At 63.0% G+C, this 17,723-nt stretch overlaps 2 protein-coding genes across 2 annotated transcripts in view; one reads left to right on the top strand and one right to left on the bottom strand.

The window, feature by feature from the left end:
- The first annotated feature begins 101 nt into the window (after window positions 1-101).
- Window positions 102-4,583, top strand: SYNGR3 (synaptogyrin 3). Its single transcript, XM_040459424.1, has 4 exons — window positions 102-343; window positions 2,576-2,813; window positions 2,904-3,046; window positions 3,126-4,583. The coding sequence occupies exons 1-4, from the start codon at window positions 245-247 to the stop codon at window positions 3,333-3,335; spliced, it is 690 nt and encodes a 229-aa protein (XP_040315358.1). The 5' UTR covers window positions 102-244; the 3' UTR covers window positions 3,336-4,583.
- Window positions 4,584-6,899: 2,316 nt separating this feature from the next.
- Window positions 6,900-17,723, bottom strand: part of ZNF598 (zinc finger protein 598, E3 ubiquitin ligase) — a 22,234-nt gene continuing 11,410 nt past the window's right edge. Inside the window, exons 2-13 of the mRNA XM_040458687.1 lie at window positions 17,543-17,719; window positions 12,569-12,681; window positions 11,922-12,051; window positions 11,499-11,710; window positions 11,181-11,398; window positions 10,690-10,807; window positions 9,904-10,115; window positions 9,650-9,734; window positions 8,754-9,541; window positions 8,206-8,356; window positions 7,942-8,092; window positions 6,900-7,850 (exon numbers count right to left, since the gene is read on the bottom strand). Coding sequence (XP_040314621.1) covers window positions 7,500-7,850; window positions 7,942-8,092; window positions 8,206-8,356; window positions 8,754-9,541; window positions 9,650-9,734; window positions 9,904-10,115; window positions 10,690-10,807; window positions 11,181-11,398; window positions 11,499-11,710; window positions 11,922-12,051; window positions 12,569-12,681; window positions 17,543-17,719 — 2,706 coding nt within the window. The 3' untranslated portion in view covers window positions 6,900-7,499. The remainder of the gene's footprint in view (window positions 7,851-7,941; window positions 8,093-8,205; window positions 8,357-8,753; window positions 9,542-9,649; window positions 9,735-9,903; window positions 10,116-10,689; window positions 10,808-11,180; window positions 11,399-11,498; window positions 11,711-11,921; window positions 12,052-12,568; window positions 12,682-17,542; window positions 17,720-17,723) is intronic.

The raw sequence follows: 17,723 nt of genomic DNA, 5'->3' as shown, positions 1-17,723 counted from the left end.
CCAGGAGGGACGTGCGCCCCCGGCGCCCTCTGTCTGTCTGTCCGTCCCGTGGGCCCCGGGCGCGGCCGGTCGGGTGTGCCGCCCCGCGCGCCCCCGCCGCGGCCGGCGCGCGCTCCCGGGAGGCGGCGGCAGCAGCGGCAGCGCCAGCAGCATCGGCAGCACACCCGGGCGGCCTCGGGCGGGGCCGGCTGGACGGACAGACAGACAGAGGGCGCCGGGGGCGCACGTCCCTCCTGGGCCAGCCATGGAGGGAGCCTCGTTCGGCGCGGGCCGCGCGGGGGCCGCCCTGGACCCCGTGAGCTTCGCCCGGCGGCCCCAGACCCTACTGCGGGTCGCGTCCTGGGTGAGTGGCCCCCGCCCCGGTCCCCGATCCCGCCTCGCCTCGCCTCGCATCCCTCGTCCTTTCCCGCTGCCCCAGCCCCTCGCCCCCATCCTTGTCCCCGCGGGCCCCTCCCCCGCCGGCCGCAGGTTGGGGTGACGTCACCGGGCTGGGCGCGCCCACCTGCGGGAGGGGGAGGGGCCGGCGGCAACCGCCGGGGACCTTGAGAGGTCACCGCCCGCCGCCCCCATCCTCCAATTCCTCCTTGGCTCTAAGTCTGTCCCCTACCTTAGCCCTCGCTCCGTTTTTCTTGTTCTCACGACCTGGCAGCGGGCACAGGGGCGGGGACGGGATTGGGCTCGAGCGCTCCATCTCAGCACGAGGAGGGGGCTGTGGGAGCCAAGTGTATCAGGCAGAGCTTCCGCCCGCTTCTCCCCCACACACATCCCCCAGCCTCCTTCGAAGGGAACTGGCCCTTTCCCAGGCCCCCCCAGTTGCAATTATGAGTGTGGGGGTGCTCTGGGATCCCTCTGGGTGGGGCAGCAAGAAGGGGCTCTGCACTAGAAGGACTTCCTGGGGGTGGTGTGGGAGGGGCAGATTTGGGCACAGCCTCGCCCAGTGGGGCATCCCTAGAGGGGGCGTCCTGCTTCCCCCTCGAACGCCTCCAGGCAGGAAAGATGGAGAGGTGGGGTGACTATATGGGTTTTGTGTAGCCGCTGGCACTTGGTGCCAGCTGCACCTGCCCGCTTGTCTTCAAGGAGAGCGATGCCCAGGGTGGGCTGACTCGGGGCAGACCAGGATAGGACCCCTGTATCCTAGTGCCAGCTCTGGTGTGACTTGTGGACCACCCTGGGGGCACATATCCATACCCCACACCTGGGTTTCCCTCCGGACTTCATCTCAAGGAGCTGGCGAAGGAAAGGAGAGAAATGAAGTTGAAACTGAAGGTCTGTTTTTAGAAACACAGCGCTGCCCAGAGCTAAAACAGCAGCATCAGGTTTAAAATGACTGTGGTCCAGGGGTGCCTGGCTGGCTCAGTCGGTAGAGCATGTGACTCAGGGTCGTGAGTTCAAGCCCCACATTGGCTGTGGAGCCTACCTTAATAAATAAATAAATAAATAAATAAATAAATAAATAAATAAATAAATAAATAAATAAAGTAAAATGACTATGGTCCGCTGCCACCTGCCTTCCAGCCTTTGTGGGCACGGGATGCTGTGGTTTGACTGAACCCCGAAGATTAATAGTATCGCCTTTTGAGCCCGAACACTTGTGCCAATAATCACATGGGGCTGTCATCCCTTGGGTGCCCACCAAGTGCAGCACGGCAGGTGGGCATTATTTCTCTGGCCCCAATACTCCATGAGCTGCACCTGTTCCTGTATTTGGCATGTTAAGAAGCAGGGCCACACAGCTCCCGGATGCTGAGCGTGGGTTCTAGGTAGGGCCTGGGTGTCAGCTGTGCAACTGTCCCTCCGCGGCTTCCCTGTGTGGTCTGGCCCTTCTCTTCACACCTGCTTCCCACAGCGCCACCCGCTGGAGCCTGGGAATCACTGATCCAGGTGAAGGCTCCTGTTCCTACAGTCTGGAGTGTAGGGGCCCTGCGGTGCTGATGACCCAGTTTGAATGTCATCCCCATCTTTTATCAGCCAAGTGACTTCACTAATTGGAGCCCCAATTTTCCCATCTATAAAGGGGATAAGAACAATGGCCCCCTTGTGGTTTGCAGGGAGGATTCTATGAGGAATCCATGTAAAGTCACGGTTTTAAGCATAGTGCCTGAGCATAGTAGATGCTCACTAAATGGTACATGTCCATAATTTCTAAAAATGTTTTTATTTATTTTGACAGAGAGAGAGAGGGAGAGAGGGAGAGTGGGAGTGGGGAGGGGAAAAGAGAGAGGGAGACACAGAATCTGAAGCAGGCTCCAGGCGCTTAGCTGTCAGCACACAGCCCGAGGCGGGGCTTGAACCCATGAACTGTGGGATCGTGACCTGAGCTGAAGTCGGAGGTTTAACCGACTGAGCCACCCAGGCGCTCCAATGTCCAAAATGTTTAAATACGTGAGGGGGGTATTAAGGGAAGGGTGCCCGAAGATCCCATCCACAGATGGGCCCTGTGCTGCAGGGAGAGGTAGGGACAGGCCCGAGGGCGTGAGCAGTCGCGGTGGGTGACGGGACATCCGCCTCGGCTGGGAAGGGGGCGCCACCGCAGGGCCCTGAGTGCCCCCTGCCCCCTCCCTCCCGCCGCCCGCAGGTGTTCTCCATCGCCGTCTTCGGGCCCATAGTCAACGAGGGCTACGTGAACACCGACAGCGGCCCCGAGCTGCGCTGCGTCTTCAACGGGAACGCGGGCGCCTGCCGCTTCGGCGTCGCTCTCGGCCTGGGGGCCTTCCTTGCCTGCGCCGCCTTCCTGCTGCTCGACGTGCGCTTCCAGCAGATCAGCAGCGTCCGCGACCGCCGCCGCGCGGTGCTGCTGGACCTGGGCTTCTCAGGTGGGCGGGGCCGGGCCGCGGGGCGGGGCTTGCCGGCGGTGGGCGGGGCCTCCCGCGCCGGCCTCCCCTGACTCGCGCGCCTGCCCGCAGGGCTCTGGTCCTTCCTGTGGTTCGTGGGCTTCTGCTTCCTCACCAACCAGTGGCAGCGCACGGCGCCCGGGCCCGGCACGCTGCAGGCGGGAGACGCGGCGCGGGCCGCCATCGCCTTCAGCTTCTTCTCCATCCTCAGCTGGGTGAGTGCGGCCGGCGGGGGCCGGGCCGGGGCCGGGGCGGGGCGGGGTCGGTGCTGGCTGACCCCGGGCTCCCCCTCAGGTGGCGCTCACTGTGAAGGCCCTGCAGCGGTTCCGCCTGGGCACGGACATGTCGCTCTTTGCCACCGAACAGCTGGGCGCCGGGGCGGGTCAGGCCTATCCTGGCTACCCGGTGGGCAGCGGCGTGGAGGGCACCGAGACCTACCAGAGCCCTCCCTTCACCGAGACCCTGGACACCAGCCCCAAAGGGTACCAGGTGCCTGCCTACTAGTGGCCGGCAGGCCCCCACCAGGGCTCGGAGGCTGCCACCAAGGCAGGCAGGGTCCAGGGCGTCCTGGGACCTCCCTCAGGTCCTCCTGGCCCAGCGCCAGGGACAGAGGGGGTGGCCACTGTGGGCCATCTGGGGCCAAGAGAGGGTAGCCCCCAGGGTGCCAAGGCTGCCCCCCCCCCCAGGTTCCCCCTGTCCCCTTAGGCGCTGGCCCCAGGCCCAAGGTCCTGAGGAGGGGACAGTGCGGTCTTGGACGTGTGTCCTCCAACCTCTGGTGAATCAGCCTGGGAGGGGGCCATTCCTCTCCTGAGTCAGCTAGCCCCCGGCTCACCTGTCCACTCTGGGGTCAGGGGTCTAGCTGTCCACAGCTAGGTGCAGGGGCTGCCCCCCAGACATGGGCGCTGTTCCCATCCCATGTCCCTGAGGGTAGTGACGGTCCCTGCTCCTGTTGTGGTGGCTCACCCCATGGGGCTGTGCGTGCGCTCTGTCTGGAGCCTCCACCCACTTGCCCTCACAGGCTCGCTAGAGTAGCCTGGTCCTGTTGATGTTGTGATTGTGGTCAAGTCCTCGGGCTTCACCTCCTAGTTCCCCGCAAGCAGCCTCACTGTCTGTGGCCCCTGCTCCCATCCCCACCTGCCTTGGCCCGGGAGCCTGCCCACATGTGGGCATTCTGGGCTAGGAAGGCACAACACGGCTCTAGGCCTGGCCACCTGCCCTCTCCCAACCCCTTCAGTAAGACCTTGCCTAAGCGAGGCTTGGGACGCCCGGGTGCCTGGAGACACAAGCCCCTCACAAGGAGGGAGTCCCAGAGGCTCCCCATGCCCACAGTGCCCCGGACACGGCCGATCTGTGCAAACCCCTTTACCTTGGCTTCACGGACCATCCCCTCAGCAAACTGCCCTGCACCCCCGTGGTAAGGCACAGCCCAAGGTCGGGGGCCCTCTGCGTAGCTGACGACTCATGCATTGCTCAAAGCCGGCTTTTTACATTATGTCAATACCAAATGCGGCTGCCACATTTCATTCTTACAGACAGACGCCTCCCTCTGGAGTTGCAGTTGAGTGACAGCCCTGTACGTTGTAGCATAGACCAATTACGTGTGGGTATTTAAGTGAACATGTTTACAATTTTTGTATCTATGGATCTTTCTCTCCCTCTTCCCAAAGAACAATCCCTGATGGTGTATTTTCAGTGTCCCCATGTTTCAACTGCAACTTCTTTACAATAAAGACTGTAAGTGAGTTTCCTCGGCACAGTCTCCGAGTCATTTCTACCCCTGCCCCTGCGGGTCCCAGAGGTTGGGATCTGCCCCATCAGCGCCCAGAATCCAGGAAGGGGCAGCAGGGGGAGGTCAGGCTGATGCCCACATTCTGGGGGTCCCCGAGACCCCCACCACACATCCCTCTGGGTGGCTCAAAGCAGGAGACCCCTCTCTCTCTCTCTCTCTCTCTTTTTAATCTAAACTGTTTTTTTTTGTTTTTTTGTTTTTTTAACGTTTATATTTGAGAGAGACAGACAAGGATGATTATCCTTTGTGGGTTATCTGTGTTTCCTTTTTGGTAAAATGTATTAGAAGTTGTATTATGTTGAGATGTGGCTTTTTAAAGAATGACCCTGTTTAGTACTTGTTGTTATGTGTGTGTGTGTGTTTTTAAACAACCATTTATTGATCTCCACACAACTCCAACGTGGGGTTGGAACTCACGACCTGAGATGGAGTCACGTGATCTACCAACAGAGCCATTCAGGTGCACCCCAGTGCTTATTAAGCTTTCTATCTTTCTTCAATGCTAAGAAAAGCGGTCATTACTTCTCTGCCTGTCCCCTTCTCTACATGTCTGCCTTCCGTTCCTGGGACCCCACCAGGTGCTCCGTGCAGCTTCCAGAGCCACATTCCATGGCCAGCTAACTCCATCTCTGGGGATTTTCCCAGCTTGGTCTTGTTTGCCTTTTTTTTTCAATTGTTTTTTAATGTTTATTTATTTTTGACAGAGAGAGAGAGAGAGAGAGAGACAGACAGAGCATGAGGGGGGAGGGGCAGAGAGAGGGAGACACAGAATCCGAAGCAGGCTCCAGGCTCCGAGCTGTCAGCACAGAGCCCCACGCAGAGCTCGAACCCATGAACCGTGAGATCATGACCTGAGCCGAAGGTCTGACGCTTCACCGACTCAGCCACCCAGGTGCCCCTCATTTCTTAGATTTCTAATTGTTTGATAAGCTTCTGGTTGAGAGAAATGGCCTTGAGAACTGTCTCTGGGGCTGGAATGCCAGCTTGGCCACATGTGAGCAGGGCTGTCTCAGGTAAGTCTCTCAGCTCGTCTGTGCCTCAGCCTCCCCTTCTGTAAGAGGGGATAATAATTCTGGTCCCAGGAGCGGGCTGGGGGTCATGCTAAGGCATATGCAGAGCCCAGAGCAGGGCTTGTCACACGGCAGGCATCACTTAAGTGTTGCCTAATATTAGTATGGTTCTTGCTTCATTAAAAGTAGGTTATTTTAGATACTGTTAACAAGATGCCTTATTATCCAGATTACTCTTCTGTGGGGCTGATTTTACTCAGGCCTGCAAAGAAGGCATTAGCTGTGAGGGGCTTCCGGTGGGTCCTAGGGAAGGCAGGTGGCCTCTACGCGGCCCAGTGGAGGGTAAAGAGGGTGAAGGCTCTCTCCGCTGCTGGGACCCGAGCACGGCCATCACCCATGGGCCCTGCTCTGGTCCCAACCACAGGCAGGCAGCACCGCCCAGGCCCACAGCGTCCACACAGGTGGTACCAGTGCAGTTGTGGGGTCCTGGCCTGGCCCCTCATCATCGTGGGTACCCCCTTCCTCATTTAGAAAGACATCTCTGGGGGCACTTGGGTGGCTCATTTGGTTAAGCGTCCAACTTCAGCGCAGGTCGTGATCTCCAAGTTCGTGGGTTTGAGCCCAGTGTTGGGCTCTGTGCTGACAGCTCGGAGCCTGGAGCCTGCTTTGGATTGTGTCTCCCTCTCTCTCTGCCCCTCCCCTCCTCACACTCTGTCTCTCAAAAATGAATAAATGTTAAAAAAAAAAAAAAAGCTCAGTTCTCACGTAAGGACACTTCCTTTTCTTTATTTGGATGTGGTTGTGTGTTTAGAACTACTGTTTACGTGGTTTAGGGCAGAAAGGGGAGATTTCTCTGGTCCCCTTCTGAGATACTAGATCTGAATAATTCACATCACAAATTATTTTTTCGCAGAATTTCAGACACGCTCTCTTCTGATGCGCTTTTGCGGTTTACCTCAGTAGCTCCTGACCAGTCTGCAGGTGCAAACCTTGGCTCTGCAGGACTCCCATGTTCTGGAAGGATGATTTTACTGGCTACTTGACTATAGGTCAGACATGTCCTGGTGTATTCCTGGGAGGCCTGGGCGGTGCCAGACATCCAGGACAGGGCACTGGCTGGTTGCTGCTTCCTGGGAGCACAGCCCAGCCGCCCCAGCTCCACGCACGGGTCGTCCCCACCCCCACCCAGTTGCTCCCTGGCTGACAGCTCTGAGGCCCCCAGCTGCGGGGTGGTCTGGGAGGACAGAGAAGCTCAGAACACAGGCTATGTGCGTTATTGCAAAATAAATTTATTTGAAGATACACGGTCTTATAAAAGGTCAGAGGCAATTAGAGATCCCAGATTCAGTTTGTCTCATAAAAAGATACAACTTCAAGTAGCACAATTTCGCGTCTGCTTTTAATCCTGAACGTTCTTGAATCACGAAACAGCCAACTGTTTACACAACACGCTCAACATCTGACTCCAGCACGGGTGGACCCACAGCTTCTGGCTTGGGGGCCACAGCGCCGCGGCCCTCTGGCTAGGGGGGGCGCCTGGAGAGGGCCACTGTTGCCACCAGCTCGGACAGCACGGACAGGCTACGGCCTCCCAGCCCTTCCCTCCCCTCACAACCTCCAAAAGCATGAAAACAAACCAAAAGCAGCCCGCCACCAAGGCCTTCGCCCGGCTCCCAGGAGGAAACGGGATGGACTCCTATGTGACGGTGTGCTGCCGGGGCAGGGTGGGCCTTCCTGGTGACCCCTGGCGGGCTGGCCAGCTGAGGGGCCGAGCAGGCGGCCTCACCAGGGCCTCACCCGGCTGCACGGCAGCCAGGAAGGAGGAAGGAGGCTCACGGGTGTGGCGGCTCCTGTCCATGCTGGCGGGAGCTACGTGAGGATCCTGGCGATGGCTTGCAGGGAGGGAAAGTCGTTGTCCTGGGCGGCGTGCAGTGCCTGGTGGCTGCTGACGTCCCCATGTGCAAGCACCTGCTGGCAGGTGGGGCACACGCAGCAGTCCAGGCCCGCCGGCCGGGCACTGGCCTGCCACGCGCTCTTCTTCTTCTTGGCCTTGGTGCCCGGAGGCTTCTCTCGGCCTCGGAAGTGCGTGTGCGCGGACAGCAGCTCCTGCTGCTTGGCCGTGTCGGGAAGGAGCACCAGCAGCTCGTTGAAGATCTTCTGGAAGTTCTCCCCGAGCAGGTCACGGCAGCTCTTGTAATACTGGGCCGCGGAGATCACGCCCTGCCAACCAGAGCCAGACCCAGTCATGTCCCGTGCGGGCCTGAGCCCCAGCAGTGGCTGCACCGGCCCCCCACACCCCTGCCTGACTCACCTGTCTGAACTCCCCCGATTGGCTCTTGAACTTGCTGAAGCGGGCCTCGTCACTCTGCAGGAAGTCCCTGATGGACTGGATGAGCTGCAGGTTCCTCTCCCGGAAGTTCTCGGGCACCAGGTAGGCCTGTGGTGCAGGTGTCAGCCTCGGTCTGGGGGCCGAGAGATGGGGAGGAGGTGGAGGCTTCAGCCTCTGGGGTGGCCCGAGGTGAGGGCCCTCCCCGGCTCCCGGGGGCACAAGGCTGCATGGCCCACCAACACTTACGCTTTTGTGGCGGTGGCAGTGCTGGGGACGCAGGCCGGGTGTGGGCTGGGCAGGAGGCCGGAGAAGCCAGGCGGCGGCTTGCTGACAGGGGGCACCAGGCCGGGTGGGGGTGGGGGTGGAGCGCCCTTCAGGAGCACCACAGCGTTGAAGCCTGCAGGGGTGGCCCCGCCAGACCCAGAACGTGACCCTGACTGGCTGGGCTCCAGGGGCCGCTGTGGCTCCCCCTGCCGGCCAGTCCACCAGCTGCGCTCCCTCGGGCAACACTGGCCTCTTGCCCGAAGGTGACTTACTCCCTCCTCTGGAAAGGCCAAGGCCACTAGGCCTGCCCCAGTTTACAGGGAGGGTAAGCAGACTCCTCAGGGGGGTGCCGCCAAGCTTCCGGGGCGGCTGGCCCCTACCTCGCAGGCTTGCCGTCCCTGTTGGCTGGCCGGTGGCTGCCCCCCTCCCCCGACACAGCCCCTCAGGGTGTGCTCCCCCCTCCCCCCCGGGCCCAGGGGCTCCAATCTGACCCAGATGCCCAGTTGCGGGCCTGAGCCAGGCGCACGTACCTGGGGGAGGGGGCATCCTGGGTGGGCAGGGGACTCCCAGTGCTGGGAAGTCTTCTTGGGCTGTGGGGCAGGGAAGGGGCCCCAGGGGCCGTGGGAGCCCAGGGGGCTCCTTGGGTGTGCTCCGAGCCGGGGCCGGCCCCTCCGTGTGTCCGTTGACAATGACGGCAACTGGCCCCTCGGCTCTGCCAGTGGGTGCGCTGGGGGCCCGCTCGGCCCCAGGGGGTCCATCTCTGTCAGGGGGCAGTGGGGGCGGCGAGGCGGCACCCGGCTTCTCTGAGCCCACCTTCTTTTTCTTGCCAACCTTGGTGAGGGTCTGGGTGGAGGCCAGTGCCAGCAGGGAGGAGACGGCCACCGTGGTGGGCACGCTCCGGAGCTCCTGGGCGGTGAGGCCGGCGCGGCCATCCTCCTCCTCTTCCTCTGAGGGGGGTGGCCCGCCCTTCTTGCTGCCCTTGCCCCCCTTCCCAGCCTTCCTGGGGGGCTGGCTGCTGCCGCCAGCAGCCTGGGCCCCTGTGGTGGGATGCGCCACTTTCTTGCTGCCACTGCTGTTCCAGGCAGAAATGAGGCTGGTGGGGGCGGAGCTGGGCTTCGAGGCGGAGGACACCAGGGCGGGGAAGTCGTCCTCCTGGAAGGTGCTCCTGCCTCTGGCAGGGACATGGTAGGCCAGTGCCAGCCCCGCGGGGCCCAGAGCAGCCGCGGCGGTGGACGAGGAGGAGGCGGAGGAGGAGGTGGAGGCACAGAGGCTGGGGAAGTCTTCGTCCTTGAGCTTCGAGGTGGGGGGCGGGAGGGTGCTGAGCCCAGGAAGGGGAGTGGCGTCAGCGGCCTGCGGGGCCTCCCCTGCCCCTCACCCACCTTCCGCAGGAGCCCCCCTCTCTTACCCCGGTTCTGTGCAAGCGTACCTTGGAAGCATGGCCCCTGCGGCCGGGCCGGCTGCCGGGAGGGACTCCTGGCTTATAGGACCATTGGCTGAGGCTTCCTTGGGGCCTGTGAGACATAAAAGGATCCGAGGTCAGCGCTGAGCAACGTCCAGGGTGTGGGAACAGACCCCCCGGGTGAGCTCCCGGGGGCCCCCGCCAGTCCCAGGCACCGTGTGGGCCTGGAGCCTGCCTCTCACCTCCCAAGTGGCTCCCACGCCAGGGCAGAGTCAACTCACCTGGACCTTCACCCTGAGTCCGGGGCGGGCGCCGGGCACCTCGGAGCTCCTCGAGACCCCGCACCCCTGCCTCCTCCTTCTTGGGCCTGCCGCCCTCCTCCCGGTCCTCACTCCTGCGTGTCTCCTGCTGCTGCTGCTGCTGCTGCTGCTGCTGCTGCTGTGCGGCCACTGAGGCCCGGATGGCAGCTGCCACTTCCCGGTCCTCTTCTTCCCTGGGAGGGGGAGGCCTTCAGGCTGGGCAAGGCCCAGGACTACAGCGGTGCGCAGAGCGAGGTGCTGGGGAGGGGCCCCCCACCCCCCCCACCCCCGATGCATCAGGCCAGCGGGCACAGGCCCACCCTCACTGGCCAGGAGAGGGCGTTGCGGATACGGCACGACTCAGGTGCCAGCCTCAGGCTGGGGGTCCCCGGGCAGCCAGGGAGCCCAGTGCTCCGGGCTCCACAGATGCCTCCGTCCTGCCCGACACTGGGGGTGGCACCCGGCCTGAGCGTGTGTTTGCATCAACAGCGTTTCACCGCTCAACTGCACGGAGCCCCCAAGTGACACAGGCCCCCGTCACTCACCCCGACCTGGGTTACTGGGGTCTCTGGCTACAGCTAGAGAAAAGAGCAGGGCACGTCTGCTTGCTCAGGACACTAAGCAGGCCCGCTGCCAGGTACAGGACGCCAGACACCGGAAGGCCAAAGTCCCCCAACCCCTCTGCCTGATCCCAGCCCAGCTGTCGGCCGCTGCCACCGCCGCGGGGCCGGCGCCAGGAGAACGTCAGCGGCACGCAAATCCTCCCACCTCTTGTACCTCCAGCTTCCTCGGCGGCTCTGCTGGGCTCCACGACCACTGGCCCGGCCCGCACGGCCTTGGCGGTTGTACCTGTCCACCTCCTCGTAGTCCTCGCCCCCGACGACCCCTGCGGCCGGCACACAGCCTGTCACGGGCCCGGGCCGGACCGAGGCAGGTGCTCCAGGACCCCCGAGGATGGGCTCAGACACCTCCAGGGTCTATGTCAGCCCCAGGTGCTCCTCACTCCACCCCACTGCCCCACCCCCGCCCCCCGGGGGGCAGATAGGAGACACCAGGAGCCGACCGCTGCAAAGCGCTCCCTGTGGTCACCATGTGCTCAGACGCTCAGGGCTCGTTGAGGGGCGAGGAGGTGCGTGTCTCCCGTCCACTGGCACATGAGGGGTCAGGTCAGGACCTGGGTCTGAGGTCTGCAGGCCCCCGGGGAGCGCCCGGCTGGAGCCGGAGGGAGCCCCGCTCCTCAGAGGGAAGGCTGTGCTCACCCTCGTTCCGGCGAGAGTGCCGCGGCGTGTAGCTGAACTGCAGGTCGATCTGGCGATTCTGGCGGGCCTCGGCACGGCTGCGGCTGTGGCAGGCCGTCCTGTGGGCCTTGAGGTCAATCTCGGTGCGGAAGGCATGGGTGAACTGCTCGGTGCTGCAGCGACCCTCCTCACACAGGAAGTGCTTCTCCCGGAAGTGTTCGCGCAGGTAGGCGTAGTCGCTGCCGGGGGGGCCGGGGTGTCAGCCGGAGCCCGTGGGCTCCGCCACCCCGGCCAGCGGCCCCTGCCCAGCCTGCTCGGGTGCCCGGGGCCCGCGCCCACCTGTAGTAGTCTTGGGCCCCGTCCGAGTCACAGAAGTGGCAGAAGTAGTGGTCTCGCCGCAGGTGTTTCAGCAGCTCGTCGTTGTCCAGGTAGCGCTCGTCACAGAACTTGCAGAGCGGGTGCCCGCGGTGGGACGTGTCATCGGGGTCCCCCTGCATGCGGTGCCGCGCCAGGTCCTTGCGCGAGTACCATTTGCGCTCGTACGTGAAGATCTGCAGGGAAGAGGGTGCTGGGCGCCGGGGGGGGGGCCCTTCCCACAGCCCCGCAACACAGGGGACCCGGTGGTGCTGGTGCCAGCTCTGGGCCCCCAGACGCCAGCAGCCCCTCCCCGCCCGGGCTGCGCGAGGCAGGACAGCTGGGGGGACGCGCATGGCAGCGGGGAGGCTGGGGTGGCGCGAGCCAGGAGAGCGGGGTGGGGCGCACCTTGAGGTGCCTGAGGCACAGCTTGCAGCAGAAGAGCTCGTGCTGCCTCCGCATGTGCTGCTCCAGGTCTCCGAAGAGGCCGAACGGCGGCAGCTCGGGGCACTGTGGGCACTCGTGCTGAAGCAGCTGCCTAGAGACACATCGGGCCCCCCGGGCCGCGCGGGCACTCAGTGGCACCGGCCGGAGCGAGCCCTGGCGCCTACTCACGGCCTCTGCGTGCGCTTTGGGAGGAGCCAGGACGACGGGCACCCGGCACGCCCACCAGCGCAGGGGCCCCGGGGTTGAGCCCGGCTGCGGGATGGCCGATCTCTGTGTAGGGCGGGCACGGTGACTACCACACTGGGAGCCAGCCCCTCCCCCGCCCCGCGACAGCCGCGCCCTTCATGGGGTTTCCTGCCACGGGCTAAGATCCCAACTCACGCGGGCTTGCGTGCGCCTCACACGCTCCAGAAAGCCGGCACCACGCTACAACCCAGCGCTTTCCCTAGACTCGCCCCGCCCATCCACCCCTGCTGGGCTGACGCCAGGAAAGCAGGGGGGCCCTGACACGCACGCTGCCCTCTCACCCACCCGAGGGCCGTGCCCATCCCTGCCACAAGCCCCTCCCCAGACCCAGGCTGGCTGCAGGCCCCTGGGACCCCGCTCACCTGTACAAGGCAAAAACTTTCCCGTCCGCGAAATAGATGTCATATTTCTTCTCGTGCTGCAACTGGTGGAGGGGGATTGTGGCAAAGGCGGGAAGCTTCTTCCCAAAGACCACCTGGAACCAAGAGTGAGGGGCCTGCTGAGAAGGGCTGTGGACACCCACTGGAGGACACTGTCCGGCTAAGAAGAAAGGGAGGCACTCAGCCCCTCGTGGGAGGCCCACGTCAGGCCCTGCGGGCAGCAGTCTCTGCTATCCTGGGCCACCCAGGGCCCCCTCTCCACACCTGCAGCGTGCCCACCTGGGGTTGCCCGGATGGAGACGCAATACCCGGCCTGGCCACCAGGGGGCGGCAGGCTCTCCCTCATCCACAGCCAAACCAGCTATGCAACAGACCGAGGTCATCCCAGGGGCGGTGACCCCAGGGGGCAGTGACAGGGACGAAGCAAGCCAGGGCTTAATCACATGGGTGTTGAGCACAGGCCAGATGCAGTCTAAGAAGCAGCTATGGAAATAATGTCACCAGGACGAGACAGGCAACCACGAGTCAAGGCCTAGTCATGCTCTGTCCACCCATGATGCCACGGAGGAGTCGGTCACGGCCCCTGACTGCTTCTTGGCCAGGTTCCTGCCTGCCATCCGGTTGTCGGGGGGGGGGGGGGCGGTCAGTGCCGAGCTGCGGGCACTCAGCAGGGGCAGGGTGCAGACACTCCTGCAGCCTCTTTCCCAGGGGTCTCCGGCACTCTGAGTACAGCGTGCTCAGCCCCTCCACAGAGCCCAGCCTCAGGACCCTCTCGCAGGCCCAGGCCTCCCCTCCTAGACAACAAAGGCACTGTTCCCTCCAGGCTCCCTCCTCGCTGGCCCCCACTCCCCTCCCTTGGATCCAGACACACTGCTGGTCTCTCCATGCCCCTTCCCACTCCACCACTGTCCCCCCGGCCTGGAGCTGGTCACTCGCCTCAGCTCAGAGTCCTCACCTTGGGCCATGTCAAGGTCATCCCTGTCATGTTTAGACTCAGCTAAGCTCAGCCAGGGAGGATACCTGGGATCAGAATGGCCATGAACTTGGAAAAGCGCAGTACTGGGTGGGGAGAATGGGTGGTCACAATGTCCCCCAGCAGCAGGACGGTTAAAACTGGTTCCCTGGGGGTCCTGGGGCAGAAGCTGGGGACCTCAGTGCACACTTCTGGTGATACACTGTGGGTAGAAGAAGACGACCCCCACACCCCCATAGGAGCCCAAGGGAAGCATCAGGGTCCAGCCACACCCATCGTGGGGGGTGGAGGAGGACGAGCTTGCCCCAACAGGCTTTTCTTCCCCTTGATGTCACGTCTGGCAAGGCTGGGCAGGGTGAACGTGACCACCCACCACTGCCCCTGCCGCGCAATGAGTGGGTGCTCATTACAGCTGTGCTCCTGAGGCTCCCCCTCCCCCTGGTTTTCTCCCCAGGACTCCGGGTCTCACACTGGCCTCTTCTCAGGAGACCTGCCCCTCTGGGGCAAGCCCCCACCCAGCCCTGCTTTCCGAGCCCAGACCCTAGTCCCTACTGCCTCTTGCCAGGGGGCCAGCGCCTGCACACGCAGGGCCCTGAGCTGGTCAGGATGCTGCAGGCCGGCCACAGATCACGAGGCCTGTCGTGCAACTCAGGGTCCTAGCTGTGCTGAGGCAACACGGACAGCAGACTTAGGAGCCCGGCACCTGCCCACAAGGCGGCTCAGCAGCAGCCCGTGAGGGAACCCCCAGCCAAAAGGCATCCAAGTCCAGCAGACTAAACAGAGGAACAACTTCCTTCCGCAGAGGACACCACTGCCTCCCCCAGCTCCGGCGCCTTCCTCTCCGAGGTCTGCCCTGATCCCCCTTGGGAGCGTCTTGCTGCGGGCACCCTCGCTGTGGACAGAGGTGGGTACAGTCCTCGAGACGGACTGCCAGGCTGTGCTGAGCACACGTGGGCCACGCCAGAAGGGGACACTGGGCTCGCTGGGGAGGGGGTGGCCCAGGAAGAGGTCGGGGAAAGGGAAGTGGCTGCGGCACACGGCTCCAGGCTGGGTCTGTCTGAGAAAGAGGGGGAGCAGGTTTGGAGCCAGGGGGTGCGAGTGGGGAAATGCTGGTGGCCCCTCCTGGACAGGCTGTGAGATGGGGCCCCCGGAGGCCTGCACCAGATGTCAGGAGAGCGAGGGGCAGGCAGGAAGATGGCAGTGCGGCTTGGCGTGGCCCGTGTCCCTGCCCACAGCACAGGGTGAGCGAGTGGCAGGACCGAGTCGCCAAACAAGATCAGGGCATGGTGGCCCAACCCGGGACGCGGAGGAACCGCCAGGCATCCCACCAGCATGGCCCGAGACCCACCTACCCTAGTGATCACCCTGATGGGAGAGGGTCATGGGTCTGAGGACAGAGGCACAGGCCCGGCCTGGACACGTGAGGATGGACCATCCCGGGAAGCCCCTGGGTGGGCCAGGCAGCAGGTGTCAGAGGGGGAAAGGGCACCCCTGGGTGGGCCCCAGGATGCCAGGCCAATCCCTGAAGAGAGGGAGCAGGAGATGGGAGGAGAGCCCTGCTTGGACCCCCACGAGGTGGGTATGTGTTCCTGCCTGGGGCTTTGCTGCTCCCCACTCCCAGTATGCAGTGGGCGCTCCCTGAGCACGAGTGGAAGAAGGGATGGGTGGCGCTAGCATCGACCACTGGTGAGAGTGAGCCTGATGCTGAAGGTGGGCCCCATCTAGAAGCACAGGCCCCTGAGGAGCCCAGGTGGACCAGGCCAGTGGGGATGGGCCCCAACAACAGAAAAACAAGACCGGTCAGCAGGTCTGGCCTCCTGACCTGTCATCAGCAGGTCCCCTCCCACCTCCTGCCTGTGAAACGGAAGGGAGACTAGCTCAGACACATCCCACTTTGTACAGCAGCCCCATCAAACCTCTTGGACGTGCGAGGGGCATCAGGGCCAGGTGGAGCCCAAGGCCTGAATCATCTCTCAGAAGAAAACGGCCTGTAGGAGAGATGTGACTGGGGAAGAAGGGTGGATGGGAAGCCTGACATTGGTCTTGCCGGTGCACCCTGGAAACCGTCTGGGGTGGACAGAGACAGACCTGAGAGACAACCTGGGAGCCTGGCCTCGCCTCTACCCTGAGCACCTGCTGGGCAATCTAGATCAGTCTGGCTCCTCGCCTGACCAGCAGCTGCAGGGCTGCTCTGCGTCTGCTCTTTGCAACGCCTGCCCCAGGGGCAGACACAGGGAAGTGCCCGGTCCAGGGGTAGGCCTGTTCCACACAGTCCCTTGGCTCACTTTCCTCCCAAGTTTTTACAAAGACTTAGTCCTGTAAGTAAGGACACAGCAGAGGCAGGGTTCAGGGGCTGGGGGGGTGCTGTGGGATTCCCTGGTGGGCATGGCACATTCAGAGGACAGTGCAGGACTCAGCAAGGGAACACAAAGGACCAGGGTGGGGCTGCAAGTTCAAGAGTGGGAGGGAAGCAAGATGAACAGAGAGGATCGTCATCTCACACACTTCCCGGGACACTCTCCTGCTGCCCAGTAATTCAGGGCAGGCCCGAGAGGAAGGCCAGAATCAGCCAAAGGCACCCAGTGCCAAAGCACGCCCCAGCAGGAGCCTGCTGACAGCTCATGTCAACACCCCCTCGCCACAGAGCACTGGAAGGGTGTGGGACCCACAAGGAGTGAGAGAGAAGCCAGATGCTGGCTAGAGTAGCCACACATAGGTGCCTGCTCGCTTCCCGAGCGAGACCTGCAGCCCTGTCCTTCCTGGAAGGAAACTACAGGTGCACTGGGAAACCTGGCCATCCAAGAGTTACGTCATGCCATGCAAGCACGCAAGAGTGGCAATGCTGGGAGGCGCTCACTAGGCCACAGGCCCAAGGCTTTCCTGACCACCCCTCCACCCTAGATCTCTCCCAGGGCTATCTCTGTTCACCCCATGATAGACTGGCGGCATCTCCAAGCGTCTCCTAATGGAGCACAGAGTAAGTGCCCATGGAGAGCTCGGGAATTATAGCATCAGACATAATTTCTACTTAAACAAAACAAAACAACCAAAGGAACTACTCCTCAACAATGCCATGTCTGCGTCACTTCTAGGAAGAAGAAAGTCAGATTCCCTGGCAGATGTCACCAGCCCAAGCTTTCCATGAACAAACCACGGAATTTCACAATGCTGGAAGCAAACAGATCTCAAAGCAAATCAAGGGAGCTCCAGCTAGGTGCTCCCAGCCAGCATCTGGCATTATTGGGAGGGTGGGGGGAATCTCCATGGTGTCCTCTGACACTCTCCATGGCTTCCAAGTCTGGAAAGAGTCATAAACATCCCCACCTCCGCTGTGGAGCTGAGCCCCTCCCCCCACCCTGAATTGGCAAGGAGGAGAAAAACTTCAGAACACTTTTATCCCGATCCACCAAGAGTCCTAAGGAAACCTCGATGGTCCTGCCTTCCCCTGTGGTGGGCAGACCAAGGGCCACCGCCCCTCCATACATGAAGGCGCCGGTCTATGGAGGGAGGACTTTGCTGGGGTTAACTTGAGGGACCCAAACACACGTCTGGGCTGGAAATACCCACTTTGACCCTCTGCTTCCAGGACAGACTGCCTCTGGAGGTGCTCCCTTGCCCAGTCCCCTCCACCCCAAGTCCTCTGCCTCCAGTGGAGATCCCTGAGGAATAAACTCTCCAGAGCAAGCAGGTTAGGTAGTTCTTGCTCTGATCATGCCTCTTCCTGTGGCCCGGCAGGAATCCCTGGGGCGCAGGACGAACCGTCCCCCCCCAGGGACCGCTCCCTCTTCGACCCAGCTGAGGCCACCCCCTGCCTGCCGGCCCCACGGCCGGGAGCCAGCCCCGGGTGGCCCCGTCAGGCTTGTCTTTCGGAAGCCGGCGCCGCCAGGCCCGCGGCCGGACACCAGGAAGGCAAAGTCCCTTTCCGGCCGCGCCCCGCGCCCGCCCCGGCGCCCCGAACGCGCGGCCCGGCCGGCTCGGCGCACCTGGCGCAGCTCCTCGCGGCACACGGCGCAGTAGCGCTGCTCGCACAACACCCGCATCTTGGTGGAGCAGCGGTAGCACACCGGGTGGTCGCAGCGGCCCAGCGCCGTGGCCTCCAGGTCTCCGCAGCACAGCACGCAGCTCCCGCCGCCCCGCTCGGGCGTCACCGCCGCCGCCGCCTCC

Source organism: Herpailurus yagouaroundi, unplaced genomic scaffold (genome assembly GCF_014898765.1).
Source record: "Herpailurus yagouaroundi ecotype Mexico unplaced genomic scaffold, PumYag 222, whole genome shotgun sequence".
NCBI lineage: Eukaryota > Metazoa > Chordata > Mammalia > Carnivora > Felidae > Herpailurus > Herpailurus yagouaroundi.
The sequence above is the reverse complement of the archived record's forward strand: the minus strand, read 5'-3'. Positions and strand labels throughout refer to the sequence as shown.

Coding starts and splice junctions, on each gene's coding strand:
- SYNGR3 (XM_040459424.1), top strand. CDS start 245: ATGGAGGGAGCCTCGTTCGGCGCGGGCCGCGCGGGGGCCGCCCTGGAC. Junction 344..2,575: donor TACTGCGGGTCGCGTCCTGG/GTGAGTGGCCCC, acceptor CGCCGCCCGCAG/GTGTTCTCCATCGCCGTCTT. Junction 2,814..2,903: donor GCTGGACCTGGGCTTCTCAG/GTGGGCGGGGCC, acceptor GCCTGCCCGCAG/GGCTCTGGTCCTTCCTGTGG.